Genomic DNA, 17,788 nt, shown 5'->3' with positions numbered 1-17,788 from the left:
CCTGAACCCGCAGAGCAGGGCAGCGTTTGCCCACGGTTTGAGCCGCTGCGAAAGATGCTGTCTCAGGGCTGTCTTAGACACTTGGGGAGAGGGGTTCCTTCCAACCTGGGCCACTTTGGCTGGGCTGGGAGCGGCCCCAGGGCAGGTGACAGTGTGTGCATTGGCCCTTTGTGACGCGGTGCAGCAGCGCGGTCACCGTGGCTTGGAATGGCACAGGGTGTCCAAGGACCCTTTGTGACACGTGGGGACATAGGTGCTGGCGGTGACGCAGCCAGGCCACATTCCTTGGAGCAGGCGACGGGACAGGACGCGCCAGAGCGGTGCTGTGAGGAGCCCCCGCACAGCGCACTCGTTTGTGCCTGACCCAGAGCTTCTACGAGGAGTGACTCGTGCAGCTGACCTCACGGCCAGACTGCACGACTTGGTGACTCGGAGGTTTTCCAAGTCATCTCTTATCCCCGTGGCCTGTGGCCTCCAGGCCGGACTGTGGGATTTGGTGGCTTGAATCGTCTACGAGGAACCTCCTGTCATTGTGGCAGGAGCCCTTGAGACCAGAGTGCAGGACTTGCTGTCCTGCAGCCTTCCTGAGGCTTCTTCTGCCACAGGTGCTTTCAAGGCGCAAGTGCACAACTTGTTGCCTCAGTGCTTTCCTGAGGCATCTCTCTTGAAAGGTGCTGTGGCATGGCGGGCAGAATTCTCGGCCTGTCCAAAGTGTTCAGGGGGAAAAAAAGCAAAGGCCCTGGAGCTACCCCAGCACAAGAGCCTGAAGAGCCCGAGCGGATCCAGACACTACAGGATGGTGAGTGGCAGAGCTGGGCCACAGGGCTGATGGCTGCAGCCAATGTGGCCCCATCCCATCCCATCCCTATCGCAGCCTGGGGAGGGCAGGGCTGGGCTGTGTTCTCCGGCCTCTCCCGCAGCCCCTCAGCTCTGGCTGCTCTCGCTCTTTGCCAGATGCAGCCATGGATGGCACACAAGAGCAGAGGCCTGCCGGTGGAAGCTTCCGCAGGACACTGAAGGTACCTGCAGCCATCCCCGCCTGGGCTGGGCCTGCTGTCACCGCTCAGCCGAGCACCGCGCTTGGAGCAGTCCATGGAACACGTCCCTCTTCCCTGTCCTTTGTTCTCCTGCAGATGATCCGAAAATTCCTGCGCATACGGCGTAGAAACACCAGCAGCACGGCAGCTGAGGGCTCAGCTGAGCCTGACTGTGGGCTGACCGAGCCCCAGGCAGAGCCTGATGTCAACACGGATTTGGCTGAGCCATTAGAAAATTTTGATGCTGCATTGAATGATCAAAGGGCAAGGGCTGACAAGGCAGTGGCTGAGGCTGTGGCCCTCCAAACGGCTGACACTGGAGAGACTCAGGGCATCAGAGATACTGGCGCCACGGCCACTCCCACTGCCATTCCTGCTCCCGCCGTGGATTTTATCCAGAAGAGTGGTATTCCTTCTGAGCAGCAGGTAAACAGCCTGGGGCTGGGGCTAGAGGCCTCCCAGGATTGTGTGTCATCTCCAGCCACGGCCACTGGGCCCCCTCAGCCTTTGAGGCCGGCACAGCGTGGCAGGAAGGGAAGCGATTCTTGGGGGAAGCTGGTGAAGTTGCTCCCCTAGACAGCGGCCCAAGTCTTCCCCATGCCTTTTCCAGGTGCCAGCCATTGTAAAGAAGATGCACCAGAATTTTGCATCACATGGAAATGTGGATACCAGGCTGCCCATGAACATCGTGAGGCTGGCCGAAGAACACCCAGCTGACGTGGTGCTGACCCTCCTGCGCTGTGCCCCAACATGTGACAGGTATGGGCCCACCTGCCTGGAGAGCTCAGGCCTCCCCGGCCTTTAGGACCATGGCCCTGCACGGCCTGTGCAATGGGCTCTGCCAGAGCGGCAGACAGGTCCGGGACCCTCGGGCCCCTCTGTTTCCCGAGCCTGCTGCCGTGCTCCCTCCCTGCCCTTCAGGGCACCGGGGCTCTGTCACCCGGCCCCCAGAGCTGCACAGGGCATGGTAGTGTGGCTGAGATGCCCCTGACACAGAGCTCTGATCCCACAGAGCTGCTGCAATGATCTGGAGAAGCATAGGCTCATCGAGTCCCACAGTGGAGAAGGTTCTGCCAACACTGCTCTGTGTGATGGAGGATTGGCCTCTGCACAGCACGTTCACCTCGGATGGGGACAAGGAGGGCGTCTTTGCTCTGGCTGTGAGTTTCTGGGCATTTGCTCACCCCCAGGTCGCCTCTCCAGCAGCTCTCCATCCTCTCCCTGCCTCAGGCCCTGGGCTGAAACCTGGCCTAAGGGCAGGCTCAGGGGCCACCAGGCCCGCTGCTCCCCCTGCGTCTCCCCTGGGGCCCTGCCACATGGACACCTCGCACTGAGCGCTCTCCATGGCAACTTCTTTTGCAGGCAACTCTGGTGGTGTGGGTGATTGTCCAGGTGCCTGAGTGCCACGAGGCAATGATCCTTTTTTCCTCCCGCCTCTTTGTGGCTCTGCTTTTCCATGTTGTCGTCACCACACAGCAGATGCCACCACAGGAAGTCGATCACTTCTGGAGAGCGTGCCGAGAGGAACACCACCTTCCCAGCGACCCCAACAGGTCTCCGTCCTCCCGTCCTTTCCATGTCCTTGTGGCCAGTGCCAGTGCTCCCAATGTGACCCGGGCTTTGCTCTGCACACAGGTTTGCAGTGCAGGTCATGAAGACCCTGCTCTGCCGGCTGCAGTGTGAGAATGAGGTGATGGCTGTGGAGTCCAAGCATGGCTGGGACACCATGCTCTGTGCTCATACCCAGTACTATGCTGTGGCTCTGCTGGCCAGGTGAGACCCCCTGCTCCCTGCTGTCCCTGGAATTGGTGCCCTGTGCCCGGGCTGCCCCACACAGTCCCTGTGGTCATGGGCCAGAGGGCCTCGTCTCTTTAGGGACGGCCGAGCAGACTGGAAAAGGCTGGGAGACGAGGGTGCACAGGAGTGGCCACCTCCCAAAGCACCCACGTCCCCTACAGGGATGCTGGGGAAAGACTGCACCTCTGGGAGTCAGTCCTGAGAAAAGTGTGCCCCCCCCTACTCAGGCTCTTTCTTCCTTTTTGCCCCTGACAGGGAGATGCGCCATGTCTTGATCCCTTTCTCTTCCTGCATCGCAACCCGCATGCTCCGGCTGCTCAGCATTGAGAAGCCAGGCTGCGATCTGCCTTTCCTGGCATTCCTTGTGGAGGTGAGCCTGAAGAGCAGCGCTGCCTGGCTGAGCTGCCTCCCAGCTCTCTGCCCTCTCGCAGCCGCATCCCTAGCCTCCTGGGATGGCACCAGCGCCCTGTGCTGCTGCTGCCTGGGGCTGGCCCTGGGCAGTTCTGGGCTCCTGCCAGCCGGGCCCTGTACCACTGCCCTGTGCCTTTCAGGTTCTGGAGTGCCTGGACTGGACTAAATGTGGTGGCTGGGTCCTGAGGGTCGTGTCGAGGTACCTGCGGACCGAGTGCAGGAAGAGGTGTCGCCTGGCGCTCAAAGGCCTGCTGGTGCTCAGCAAGGATCCCCTGATGGTGAGAAGGGGGCAGCAGCTGAAGCTGCACTGGGGAGAGCAGCCCCATGGGCTGGCTGGCCTTCAGGAGCTGAGGCAGCTGCTCCCAGCTCTCCTGCCTCAGCTGCCCGAGTGCTTTGGGACAGGCCTTTGGTGTCTGGGCCCTGCGGCAGCAGGCTGGGCTTGCAGTGCCTGGGCGCTGTAGCTGGTGCAGCTGTTCACGGCTTCACAGCGCAGCCTTGTGTTCCACACAGGCCAGAAGAATGTGCTGCCTGTCTGAAAGCTTTGTGGATCTGCTGGCTGATGAAGATGGAGTGGTGGTTGCCCTGACCCTTCGTGTGCTTACTAATATGCTGGAGGGCGAAAACATCCTGGTATCCAGCACCACCGCCCCAAAGCTGGCTGAGGCACTCCTGGCGCTCTTTAACAATGTAAGGTTCTGCAACCCGAGCCACAGGCATTGGGTGCTGCCCAGAAACCTTGTGCTGTCTGCATTTTCAGGCCTTTGCCTAGGTGGGCCTGGAGTAATTGATGCTTAGGTTTTTTCCTTTCCCCTAGGAAAATAGCTACATGCAACTGCTCTCCATGGACCTCTTCTGTAAGGTGATGGAGTTGGTAGTGAAGGAGGGAAAAAAGCCCCTGAAGGCAACTGTCAACAAGAGCCTGTACCTTCTTTTAATCTACTGCCATGATGAGAACCGGCGTGTGGCAAATGTGAGGTTTTGTGCATCCCTGGGACGGGGGCTCAGCTGCCTCCTGCCCTGCTGCAGGAGGAGGAGGAGGCTGCGTCCTCCTCCAGGCCATGGCACAGGGATGCGAGTCCTTGTGCCCTGGGCTGTGGTGCCATCTCTGCATCTCTGCTGCTCTCCAGACCTCTTGGGAAACCCTGCATTGTGCGGCCAAGTTCCTGAAGAGGAGGGATCTCCAGGAGCTACTGACAAAGGAACATCCCTTGACTATCGATGACTGTAAGGTAAGGATGGCTTGGAGAAGTGGCAGCCTCAGCCGGGAGAAGATCCGTGGCCGCGGGGCTGGCAGCCGTGGCCCCTGCCCAGTGCTGCACCCGGGGGCTCCAGCCTGCGCCCCACACGCCGCTGCCTTCACTGGGCCCCGCGGGCTCTTCTCCAGGCTCCTGCGGCCCCGAGCCGGGTGCCCGTGGAGTCCCGGCCCAACGGGGCTGCGGGCACGGGGCGGCACCGCGGCTCCCCGGGCAGCAGCCGGCCCTCTGCCCCCTCCAGAGCCCGGCGCCAGCGGCTGCTGGCCGGGCCTCAGGGCCGTGCGGGCAGGGGAGGCCGGGGCTGGGCGCGGCCAGAGCCCGGCGCCAGCGGCTGAGCCCGCGCCAACCCTTCCCTCCTGCCGCTCTCTCCAGCTGGCAGACGACAGGATGCGAGCGGCCGAGTACCTGCTCCGGGCCCTGCCCTACCTGGAGAACCCGCAGGAGTCCCTGCCAGAGGCGGCCATGCGGTTCATGGGTGAGCCACGAGCCCGGGCTCCCTCCCCGGCCCGCCGCAGCTCGGCCCCGGCCCCGGCTGCTGCTGCCGCGGCTGCAGCGGCATCCGGGCCCGGCGCCGTGGAGCCCCGCCTGCCCTCGGGGCTGCTGCCGCCCTCTGGCAGCCGTGCCCTGGGGCGGCAGCAGGCGGCAAGGGCCCGGGCTGAGCCCTGCCCGGGCAGGAGGCCGTGTGGCCACAGGGCTGGCAGCGGCGCTGGCAGGGAGCCGTGCCGCTGGGGCCGTGACACGCTCTCTGAGGGGGCAGCCAGGACAGCTTCACCTTCTCAGTCAGGGTGAGTGAGGGCAGCGGGCCGTCAGCGGCTCTGGCGGGGGAAGCTGCACTGCCCGGGCAGACAGCTGCAATCCCCGGCTCTGGAGGCCTTTGCTCCTTGTGTGGACGAGGGCTGGAGAGGGCACAACGCACAGAGATTTCAGGGGCACGTGGGGGATTCGTGGCAAGGACCTTCGGGCTGATCCCAATGTCTCCTGCTTGCTTCTGGGTGGGATGGTTCTGGCAGGAAGATCCCCTAGGATTCCCACTGATCCAGCCTCTGACCATGGCTCTGTTCTTCGCTCTTGCAGCCCTTCAAACCCAGAGGCAAGACAACAGCCCGTCATGCTCTAAACCTGCAAAATGAAGCCCGCTTTCCCCAGAAAGCTAAACAACTGGGGACATCTTCTGAATCTAGCGAATTGGTGTCCCAAGAACACACCAGGAGACACTGAAGAGGACACCATCTCTCAGTGCTGCTGGAACTCCACGCACAGCTGAGGCTGAGCACAATTCTCCTGGCTTCACACCTCTCCCTCTTTGTAGTTAGCTCCCTCCCTCTAGCCCTCAGACCCTGCCCATCCCCCCTTATTCCCTCCCAGCTCATCCCTTTGCTTCGCCTTGAATTAATAAACACTTTGGCTTCTTCACTTTACCTGCGTCTCTGTGGAGCTGAAGCGGCGTAAAAACCTGAGCCCTGGCACACACAGGCCCCTGCTGCCGTCCTCTTGCGCGCCGTCTTTTGTGCAGAGACACAGAGGAGCGAGGCCGCGTCAGGCTGGAAAGGTGCCTGTGCTGAAGGTCCAGTTCCACAACACTGTGCAGTTTAAGGTCCTACTGAGCAGCCTGAAGCTCCCGGATTTTGGGAGAGCCAACCTGAGGACGCTCTGAAGCCAGCTGTGAGGGATTCCATGGCAAGCATCTACAGAGGGCAAAGGAGCTTGGAATGCTGGAAGCTTTCAAGAATAGCCTGCTGAAAGCACAGCAGTGCTCCATCCCTGCACAGGGTCGGGGAGATGGCAGAAGCAGAGACCATCAGGCCTTAACAGGGAGCTTGGGGTGTGCCTAAGGGCAAGTGAAGCAGCAGCAGCAGCAGCACGGTGGCCGAGACTCGGACACGTGACCCGGCCAATGGCCCCAGCGCCGTCAGGCAGTGCCGGGATCCCGGCTGCGGTTCTGGTGCCCAGAGCTGAGGAATCGCAGCCCCTGCCTCAGAGGCTGCCAGAAAGCCAAGCGAGTGAGAGCAGAGGGAGGGCAGCCTTCCAGTCTCTCCTGGGCATGGCCGCAAAGCAGCCCCTGCTTCTCCTTCCTCTGCCCGTGTTTGGGGTGCGCTGATAGCAGCGCCAGCCAGGTTGCGCTCTGTCTTCCAAAGGCTGTGGAGAGCGGGCATGAAAAGTGCTGCGTGCACAGCGGAGAGTCCTGGAAGGTGCTGGCGAGAGCGTCCTGCGGGATCAGGGCTCTCTGGTCTCTGGCCGGGAAGAGCCTGCTTTTGCTGCTGTGAGCGCAGGCAGGAGTGGAGGCAGCGGGCAGCTTGTGTTTGTAGAGGGCCTGGGGCTGCATGTGTCAACCTCCAGCTGGAATCACACTGGGGGAAATGCCAGCTAGAGCTGGAGCGCCTGTCCAGAACGGACCAGAAAGAAATTCAGCCTTGCCAGGGTTTCTTAAGAGTGTCTTGGTGTTCCCCAGGAAAGCTTCCAATCTGGGGAAAGGCCTCTGGGGGAAAGGGGCTTGCTGCTGAAGGAAAGCGTTTTCCTAGGAGCTCCCCGTGATGTAGGAACAACTGTCCCCCTTTGGCTCTCTGAGGTCCTTTCAGTCCCTGAGGCCCGTTGCACTTGGCAGGTGGACAAGGGAAGGGAGAAGGCTGTGAAAAGCAGGTTTGGAATCCAGCTGGACCTGCAGAGACCAAGGCAAGCGCCTGCAGCAGGGTGTGTTCCCCCTCTCTGGACACAGGTGTGAGCAGGAGCATCTCTGTCCAGCTGCCAGCCCCAAAGCTGTCTTGGAGAGCTATGAATTCAAAGGCTTTCCAGCACACACGTCTCACATCTTACCTCTCTGCTGTGCTTCAACTCTTGGCAATATGCATTTGCCTCTTGCTTGCTGGAAGCTGCTGCGGCCCAGAGGGCCAGCACCGAGCTGGGCTGTGTGGGCCAGGCAGCAGGGAGAGTCTTGGCTGCTCTTGCTGTGTGCGTGGCCTCAGAAAAGGCTTGGAAGCTTTGCCTCCCAAGGCGCCCTGCTCCCTGCCTCTTCCTCTGCATCTTGGAGAGAACAAGGCAAGCATTTCTAGCAGCTGGGCATTAGCAGGCCTTCAAATGGGGGCGTCTTGTGGAGCAGGCCCAGCTGAGACACCCTGAGAGGAGCCCAGCGCTCCTTGCCCCTCTGCGCTGACACGTGAGCCTTGTCTTCTTTCGGGATGACCCTGGCTGTGTCAGGGGCTGCTACGTAGACACGAGACAGCCGGTCCTGTCCTGCTGGGTCCCAGCAGTGCCTGGCAGCAGTCCTGCCTCCCCGTCAGGATGCCAGCCAAGAGAGGTCCTGGAAGCTGAGGGAGCTGATCTGAAGCTTGCGCGGGTGCCTGCAGCTCAAGGCCAAGGGCCTTCCCTCAGGATACAGCAGTCCTGAGAGGTCTCTAGAATTCAAAGAAATCAGCAGACAAATGCATTGTCCACCAAGAGCTCTTTTATTGGCAGGAGGTTAGGGCTCTGCACCCCAGCACAAGGCTTCTTTGCCACGTCCAAATTTCAGTGGGTTTCTGTAGGAATTCTATCAAAAATCCCTTCCGTCTTTAGACTGCTGAGGTGATTCCATAGGCAGGGGCTTAGAAGGAAACACATTGCGTCAGAATCTTAGACTTGAACCTAGTGTCTACCTGCTGGCCAGGAGGAGTCTCAGCGCACCAAAGCAGCTCATCTTCCTCATGCCGTCCCTGCACAGGGCTGATTCTGTAGCCGCCCTTAGGTCTTCCCGAAGGCTATGTCTCAAGCTTTTTGTCAAGTCACTCTCATGTCAAGTTAGGCTTCCAGGTTTTTCTGATGTTACCTGGTGCTAAGGACTTCTGGATATCTGTGCTAAGTCCTCTTCACTTCTGTCAATTACTTGTGCTTCCTTCCATCGAACAAAGGCCTTGTTTCATTCCTCAATGTGCCTGATGCTGGCCCATGTCTTTTGGCACTGCTTGCTTTCCTGTGGCATGTTCTACCTGCCCCCGAGAGTAAAGAGGGAGCTGGAGAAGGAGCTTGCCGGGCTGCTCTCCATCCTTTAGCAGCAGTCCTGCTGAAGCGGCCAAGTCGGAGCTGAGCGCAAATGGACCAGCCGTGCACGGGAAGGGTGGGTGGGAAGGATGATCCAGGAACCGTAGGCCTGGCAGCCTGAGCTTGCTAGCGGGGAAGGCCTTGGAGCACATCCTCCTGAGTGCCATGCCACGGCACGTGCAGGGAACCAGGGGGTGGGAAAGCTCTGCGCAGGCATGGGGACAGCTGCGGGTCTTGGCAGGGTGTTGAGCTGGGGTTGGTGCTGCTGGGCGTGTTGGGGAAGGAGTTGTCTGGAAGGTGAGAGGTCTAGGCTGGAACTGGGGTCACTTTGAAGGCAGCACCTGTGCTATGGCACAGCTTTGGTGATGGAGGGCTGAAGGAATAGCTTGGACATTTTCTCTTAGTCATCCTACTTCTCCTGCAGAGAAGAAGAGGGGAGAGCTCTGCTTTCTTGGCCGCTTCCATGTCTGGAGCAGGGGGTGGATTAGCCCTTTTGCAATCTACTCATTTGTTTGGGCTACTTTTGTAGCACTGAGTGGACTTTCATTCCTGGAGAGCTTTGATTCCTTAAGAGAATTAGGTTCTTCTCATGCCTTCCTAGGAAAATGTTTGAATCCAAAGTAAGGCCTTTATTTTGCCTCTGTGTGGTCTTCTGCTTTGCAAAGTGACATTCAGTGGATGACCGTAAGGCAAATGTGTTGCTGCTTCTAATTACTGAGACGATATCTTGGTGTTCAAGATGTTCTGCATAGGGGAATCATAGTTCTTTGCTGTATGTTCAGAGGATAATTAATGTTGTCTCGTGGTGACTTTAAAATCTAACTCATTATCTACTTCCATTTAGGCTTGTTTAAATTCGTTAAAACCCAGGACTGATGAGAAGCAACTTTGCTACGATGCGGTGGTAAATTTCTTTGTTAAAGGATCTAGGAGATCTGCTACTAAACTGCCTTGATAGCTTTGAAAGGGAATTTTTCTATTCTTTTGTAGATCAAAGACATCCTTGAAAGCCCTCATTTACTGACAGTGATCAAAATAGAAGAAGGTGGCAATGAAATTTTGAGCAATGCCATTTCCTTTGCTCTGTACAAAGGCAAATAATTGTTTTTCTGGGTTTGTTTGGGAATTTAATAATAAATGGAAATGGGATGGCTATTTATTCCCTAGAGGAGGTTTCCTTAGAGCAGTGCCATCTCCCTAGAGCTAAGCTCCTGTCACAATGTGGAGCCTGTCTTCTTCTGCTGAAGGGGTGTGGGCAGGCTACAACAGCAGTATGGGATCTCTGAGCGTGGGAAAGATCCAAACCAGGTAACTGGGAAGGCATTTTGGAGAGTCTTGGGGATGCTGGTCGGGCCCCACTTGGGAATCCTGCAGAATCTCCCTGGTGTAGAGGGTGCAGGACTCTGAGCAGCCTGAAGAAAGCCTTGTGCTGATCTTGGTTAGGAAGTGCTCCTGGACCATAAACACATCCCTGAGCCTCCAGCAGCCTCCAGCCCCCAGTCAGGAAGATGTGCATGAGTCTGGGGAAAAAGCCACTTGGAAGAAGTCTTGTCCTGGCAGTGTGAGAAGCAGCGATGATAAATGTGCCTGGTTGTTACTCAGAGATTGTTCCTCGCCTGCAGCTTTCAGCACCAAGGAGCACGACAGGGAGAACTGGAACGGGCAGCTGAAGCTGCTGCTGGAATGGAACCAGCTGGACCTGGCCAGCGACAAGATCTTCACCAATGACCGAAACTGGCAGGTGCAGCCCCCTTCTGAGGGAGTGCTGGGAGCTGTGGGGAGGGACACATCCCAGCAGGAGCCACTGTCTCAGCACCTGGGCCTCTGTGTCAAGAGAGTGTCTATTGCTCCCGCACTGATCGTCACATTCCGTTCAGCCTGGAGAAGAGGAGGTCAGACCTCCTTGGCAGCTGCTGCTTCCTCACAAGGGGCAGCTCCCATCTCTACTGTTACAGGGACAGGACCACAGGGAATGGCTGGAGCTGTGCCAGGGGAGGCTCAGGCTGGAGACCAGGGAAAGGTTCTTCTCCCAGAGGGTACAGGGCGCTGCCCAGGCTCCCCAGGGAATGGGCACGGCCCCAAGGCTGCCACAGCCCAAGGAGCATTTGAGCAACACTCTCAGGGATGCATAGGGTGGCATTGTTGGGGTGTCTGTGCAGGGCCGGGGGCTGGACTCCATGATCCTTGTGGGTCCTTTCCAACTCATTCAGTCAGGATAATCCATAGAGCCAGCTCCATCATTCGCTGATGATCCATCCATTCTATCATCACTGGTTAGAAAGGTGATCTGCCCATGCCAGAAATGCTCTGGGCCATCTAGCCAAGGCAATTGTGCACAGAAAAAGCCCCCGGCCTGATTCTGATGAAAGTGTGACAGTGATTGTGTATCAGGCCATAGATGAAATTTACATGTCTCACATGTGATCCCTCACATTTGCTTTTCCAGTTCTTCCTAGGCTGCTGACCTTCAGGATGTGACGTTCACAGCCCTGGTGAAAGACAGGCCCAAATTTGTCTGGCTCTTCCTGGAGAACGGCTTGAATCTGCGGAACTCCCTCACCCCAGGGGTCCTGATGAAGCTATACACCAACAACTTGAGCAGCCTGGTGTTCTGGAACCTGCAGTTTGCCAAGAACTCCTACAACGATGCCCTCCTCACCTTCCTGTGGAAGATGGTGGAGGATTTCCAGAGAGGTTTCAAAAGACATTACAAAAACAGCAAGGAGGAGATGGAGATACAGCTTTCAGTGAGTGAGGAGCATTACCACATAACCATCACCACATAATAAGTCATTCACTCTTAACTGCAAATGTCAAGATTAAATTAAATATATGATTTGCAATTGTTTTTTGCTTGTAGCTTACAAGCTTTTCTTGAAAATGTCTTTGTTTCACATTAACTTTTTTGATTAACCAATTCCAGGCAGTAGACAGAAAGGTGGTTTGGGCCCTCCATTCTACACATGTTGTACCTTTAGAGTTTGTGAATTTCTGCAACCAGCTCGATTTCTAACTCATGACTTGTGATGTAACTCCTTTCAGTTTTTATACAGCAGATATCATTTCATATTTCAATTGGAACTTCATATTGTTTCTAACACAATTAGAGGAACTCTAAACATAATGGTAAAATCTTTGTGTACCCAAAATAACCTCTAAATGGTTTCAGTATTATGGAGCTTTTTATTCGGAGCAACAACAAATGGCCTTTATATTCTTGATTTTAACTACAGAGGAAGGGGAGGAAGTGTGCAGTCTGCTCTGCTAGATATGATTGCAGGACCTTGCTCATCAAACCATCTGTTTACCATGACAGCAAAAGCTGCTGTGCATAGTTAGACAAAGGGGCCAGTGGGGTTCAGCAGAGGCCAGTTAGGAACGGAGTCACGGCAAGGCAAGCAGATAGTAAGATTTTGCTTCACGGGATCATTGGACAGTCTGAGTTGGAAGACACCCTAAAGATCTCCCCGTGTGACCCACATGCCATGGGCAGGGACCCTTTCCACTAGACCGGATTCCCTAAAACCTCATGCAAGCTGGCCTTGAACACTTCCAGGATGGGGCATCCACAGCTTTTCTGAGCAACCTGTGCCGGTGCTTCACCACCTTCACAGAGAGGAATTTCTTTCAAACATCTAATAATGCCCTGGCCTCTTTCAGTTTGAAAACATTCTTCCTTATCCTATCACTCCATGCCCTCATCAAAAGGCCCTCTCCAGTTCTCTTATAGCACTCTTAGTTGCTGGAAGGTACTCTGAGATCTCTCCAGAGCCTTCTCTTCTCCATTCGGAACAACGCCTGTCAACCGTTTCTCACAGGAGAGCTGCACCAGGCCCTATGACCTGCTCTGGACGTGATTCAGCAAGGTGATGTCCTTCTTATTCTGAAGGGCCCAGAAACGGACCCAGTGGGGTTTCATGAGAGGATAGTAGAAGGACAGAATGCCTTCCCTCAACCTGCTTTGGTCCCATTTCTTTGGCTGCCGCCAAGGACAGAGGCTTTCTAATCTGGGAGCTCACATGTTGGGCTTCTCATCCACCAACACTCCTAAGTCCTTCTTCTTGGGCTGCTCTTAATCTAGTCTCCTCACAGCCTGTAATTTGTGCTTGGGATTGCCTTGGCTCAAGTGCCTGAAGTTCTACTTGGCTTAGTAGAACTTCAGAAGGCTTTTTCATAAACCTTCTAGAAATATAATAGCTTCAGACAATGCAGTCTGCAATGTCACTGAAAGAATATTAGGAAGGAAGATACACAGATGCACAGGTGCAGGCATGCCTCTTAACCTGTGAAAACATGAGCTTTGTCTCTTTGGACAAGTAGGTAAGAAAGAAATTTGAAACTAGTCTCATCTCACGTCTCTCTTTCCCACTGTCGACTCCATCTGCATGGCCAAATTGTCTTTTTTGTTTCTTTTCTCACTTGAGATGCATCAGTTCAACAGCCAATGAAGAATAGATGTAAAAAACCACCTTAATTTTAGAAAATGGGTAAACCATCCTCCTTTAATTTTCATTGAGGAGGATTTTCTTAAGAACATCTCCTTGGATGCCACTCTGACTCTGAGGTGAGGTTTGGTTTGCCATACACATCCATTCCTCATTAAAAATCCAGTACTTGCCATCTGTCTGAGTCTTCCCTACTGGCAGAGGCAGTAAAAATAGACAACGTGAAAGGCAGAAGGGGACGCTAAAATAAGCAATGGGGAGAATGCTCTCCATCTTTTCTTGGTGGTCTAGGTAGATAATAGGCAGCATTTTGTGCCTCCAAAAAAGCATGGTAGGAAGGGGAGAAGATATTCTGAAAGAGTATCAAAGGCAAAATGTGCAAAGGAAGGGCTAGGTGGATCTACGAGGATAAGTGGAGAGAGTAGGTTTGGGTTTAAAAGATACAAGAAGTTCCTTGAAGGTCCAAGTCAAGTGTGGGAAGACTCCTAAAAGATCTGAGAATTCCATTGAATATCTCACATCAGTTTTCAATTCTTTAGCTGATTTCCACATTTGTTGAATTGACTTCTTTCCAAACAGACTTGGCCCTGAAATAATATGCCCTTGATCTTTGCTAATGTTTGTAACGGAATCAAAATCCCCAAGGATAAAGACATTAGGATTCAGAGGCAAATCTATCTTCATTTTTGTATCTACTTTTCTACTACTTTTCTTTCAAATTAATACTCTTCCTAGCCTGGATTCACCCTTGAAAGTCCACAAGGACAACTACAGAACACTCCTCCACCCTCTCCCGCATTCCTGACCCTGGAGGCAGCAAATTCCTCTTCAGAGAGACAAGTTCTGGTGCAGAGTCCCATTAAGCCTGTTCCTGAAGTTTCAGATAGAAATTGAAGTAGTAATTCTTTCTTCTATACAGACAGATGAAAAAAGCTTGTCTGTGTTGTCACTGTGAATTTTTAAAACTTTTTTTCCTGTCTTCAGACCTAAAGAGCTGGACTGACACTTTGGCACAGTGGCCCCCTATTGTCCTGCTCTGGGGACTGCTAAGTCTTAACTCTCCAAAAAAATTATACTTTCCTCCACTAAAGCAATTCCAGTTCCTATGTGTAAAATGAAATCAAGGTTCAAAATTCTGTTGATGTCTTTCATTACAATTTGTTTCCACTAATCTTTTAATTCAAAGTCTCCAGTTATTCTCAATCTCACTACTTCTGGTAGCATAGGGCTGGAAACACCTAATCAAACGGTGGGGGCATTTATTGGTATAGTGATGAGAGAAGGGATGGGTCACAGGAAACTGGAAATGTTCAGCTTTTCTGCAAGGGGAAATTGTTCGTAATGTCTTTAACTTTGGGCTGAAAACAAAAGAAGGCACAAAAGAAAGCACAACATCCAGAAGTTGTCTATGGGACAATCCTGAAAGGTCTTTTAGCTTAAATTGTTTCTACATTAGTTCTGAAACATGTGTCTCATAAGGGGAACTCAAAGTTCTCACAAAAGCCTAGGATGGGTCATCTTTCCATGTCTTGCCATCTCAGAGGATGGGGGAGATGGCAACACACCTTCATTTCCCATCTGTGGGTAACCACTCTTTCCTGCTCAGCTGTCAAAGGAAGGGTAGCAGGAGACAAGAGGTTTCATGTTCAGGGTGTGAACTGCTCTTGCACCTGCTGGTGCCCAAGACAGTGCTGGAACAAACTCAGTGGGAAAAGGGAAAAATGCAACAGAGGAACAGGCATGAAAATAGGACTCTCACGTTTTTGGGGGCATGAATCCCAGTATATCACAGCAATTTCCTAGACAACTGCACACCTTCCAACAGAAAGAGAGTGTGCCCTTTATTGAGGTGCTTTTCATGAAGCGTTTTTCTGAGGCCATGGCAGACCTGGCAATAGCTCACTGTAGATCTTCCCACTGAGTTGATTAATGAGCAGGCATTTGGATAAACATGGCCAAAACATCCAAGGACTGTTAATCTCCACGTGCAAAATTGTCTATTTCAACAGTGTGGTAAAAGCAACTTTTAGCCTGCTCCTGCAGCCAGGTCACATGAAATGCTCTTGATGAGTGCATCAGCCCATCCATTGAAGTGATGACCAGCAGAAAGATGGGCAAGCTCACAGGGCAGCGTTTCTAGAGCTCAGCCTCCTTTTCCTACACTAATTCAGTTTCTCTCATCTTGAGAGTATAAAAGCACGTGCAGGGGCTTGACACACAGGCAGCAACTGACAGGCAGCACAAAAGGACACAGTCTCAAGCTGTGCCAAGGGAAATATAGGCTGGATAGTATAAAAAAGCTTTTTACACAAAGGGTGATAAAGTATTGGTATGGTCTGCTCAGGATGGTGGAGTCACCATCCCTGGATGTGTTTAAAGAAAGACTGGGTGAGGCACTTGGTGCCTTGCTTTAGTTGAGGTGTTAAGGCTGGGTTGGACTCAATGATCTCGAAAATCTCTTCTGACCTAGGGATTTTGCGATTCTGTGACTTATCACTTTGCCCTGTGGAAAATGAAATCCAAGGTTCAACATAATTTGCACCCACACACCTCAGCCACAAGGTCCAGGGCAAGGCTGCTTTGTGTATGGTGAGTGTATGTGTGTGTGTGTGCTGCACTGAGTCTGACAGGTAATATCAAGGCCAGTGGAGGAAGGCCACTTGTTGCTTCTGTCATTGCTGAGGCGATTGTCATTAATCCTCTGTGCTTTCATGTATATAGGGGCTGTGCTCACTGGGGATTCACTTTAATAAATAGCACTTAACGTGAATGCAGGCTTCTGTCATTCCCTCCTGTCCACGTCCTGCTTTTTTCTCCTATTTTTCAGGCACCCCCTGAAGAGTCCCAGGAGCTTTCATAGGGGGCTGCACAGCAGGGAAGAAAAGGTGATGTGCTATTTTTCTGAGGCAGCTTTTCTGTGCCCAGGTGTTGGGGGTTGAGTTTGTTCCTTCTTTCTCTAGGGAATTTTTTCCCCACGAGTTGCCAAGAGGACCGGATGTTGAATACTTGAGAGTGCTTGGCTGAAACAAAGAAGTGGACAAAAGGTAGAAGGGAGAGATAACGCAAGTAAAAGACACAGCTTGAGGCAGCTGCGTGCTTTTCTGCTTCCGGCGTTCGAGAGACGCGTGTCAGCCGCTCCTCGAAGATCTCAGCCGCCGTTTTTCTGCCTCGCCGTCGAGCTGCTTCGGCGCTGCTCCTCTTGCTGCAGCGTGACCCTGCACTCCCTGCGCTGCCGGGACATCCTGCCCCTGCCTGCCGAGACACCCTGCCATCCCAGCTACCAGCCCGGGACTTTTCCACTGTTCCAGCTTGGTGCTCTGAAGATCCTGCAGGGACACCAAAACCAAACTGCCCTGGGTTTTGTGAAACAAAGCCCTCAGAGTTCTTGGTACTGTTGTCGTTTGTCATTAATGCTGTAGTTGTTTGGTGGGGGGGGAGTTTTTTTTGTGTTTGTTTGCTTTGTATTACATACTAGTAAAGAACTGCTATTCCTATTTCCCAAATCTTTGCCAAAGAGCCTCTGATTGTAATTTTACCTAGCAGATACCTGTCTTCCTAAACCAAGACAGATTTTGGCGCCCAAGTGTGGGGCTTGAGGGCACTGAGAAAAGAAAAGGGAAGAGAAATAGCAGTTCTTAACTAACCTAGTACTTTCTTTTGTGTGCGTTGGATATAAAAACCTCATTAGGCTGCATCATGTGGTCTAACTTAGCCTGGTTTGAGTGGCATGTGGTTGTGGCTGTATTCCTTCCATTTGCAGGCCCTTATCTAAACATGAGCCCTATAACTAAAGCTACTGTGACTGTCATCCAGTTTATTTTATGGCTTAATAAGGTGAAGAACTCATGGATTTTTAATTTCCTCTGGAAGGCAGGCACATGGATTCAGGGCTATCGTACACTAACTGTGTGTTTTTGGAGTTACTTTAACAATGGTACCTACTGTGAAGAAATGACACCGGAGGAAGTTTCTTTTTCCCAACCCTTTACCCATCTCTTTGAGTCTGCCCCACCAGTTTTTGAAGGGTTTAAATCCTCTCTGAATGCTAATAATATCATACAATGGCTGGTGCTGCTAATATGCGTATTCTGTTTAGCATTCAGAGATAAGGGAAGATTGACCTAGATAACCACCCTGTCTTGGTTTAGGAAGACAGGTATCTGCTAGGTAAAATTACAATCAGAGGCTCTTTGGCAAAGATTTGGGAAATAGGAATAGCAGTTCTTTACTAGTATGTAATACAAAGCAAACAAACACAAAAAAAACTCCCCCCCCACCAAACAACTACAGCATTAATGACAAACGACAACAGTACCAAGAACCTTGAGGGTTTTGTTTCACAAAACCCAGAGCAGTTTGGTTTCGGTGTCCCTGCAGGATCCTCAGAGCACCAAGCTGGAACAGTGGAAAAGTCCCGGGCTGGTAGCTGGGATGGCAGGGTGTCCCGGCAGGCAGGGGCAGGATGTCCCGGCAGCGCAGGGAGTGCAGGGTCACGCTGCAGCAAAAGGAGCAGCGCCGAAGCAGCTCGAAGGCGAGGCAGAAAAGCGGCGCAGCTTCTGCTCGGCGTGTTTTGCGGCGGCTGAGATCCTCGAGGAGCGGCCGACACGCGTCTCCCGAACGCCGGAAGCAGAAAAGCACGCAGCTGCCTCAAGCTGTGTCTTTTACCTGCGTTATCTCCCCCTTCCACCTTTTGTCCACCTCTTTGTTTCAGCCAAGCACTCTCAAGTATCCAACACCCGGTCCCCTTGGCAACCCGTGGGGAAAAAATTCCCCAGAGAAAGAAGGAACAAACCCAACCCCCAACATTATCCACCCCGAATTTTTTTCCATACAA

At 53.3% G+C, this 17,788-nt stretch overlaps 1 protein-coding gene across 1 annotated transcript; it reads left to right on the top strand.

Annotated features, from left to right (window-relative positions):
- The first annotated feature begins 3,851 nt into the window (after window positions 1–3,851).
- On the top strand, window positions 3,852–11,295 carry LOC136303892 (transient receptor potential cation channel subfamily M member 8-like). The gene is made up of 4 exons (XM_066207592.1): window positions 3,852–3,932; window positions 4,871–4,973; window positions 10,132–10,250; window positions 10,966–11,295. Exons 1-4 carry the CDS (start codon window positions 3,852–3,854, stop codon window positions 11,293–11,295), a joined length of 633 nt encoding a protein of 210 aa, XP_066063689.1.
- The last annotated feature ends 6,493 nt before the right edge of the window (window positions 11,296–17,788 follow it).

This window comes from Chamaea fasciata, unplaced genomic scaffold (assembly GCF_029207755.1).
Source record: "Chamaea fasciata isolate MVZ Bird 193981 ecotype frontalis unplaced genomic scaffold, bChaFas1.0.hap1 SCAF_42, whole genome shotgun sequence".
Classification (NCBI taxonomy): Eukaryota; Metazoa; Chordata; class Aves; order Passeriformes; family Sylviidae; genus Chamaea; species Chamaea fasciata.
Note: the sequence above shows the minus strand (reverse complement) of the source record. Positions and strands in the feature narration are given on the sequence as shown.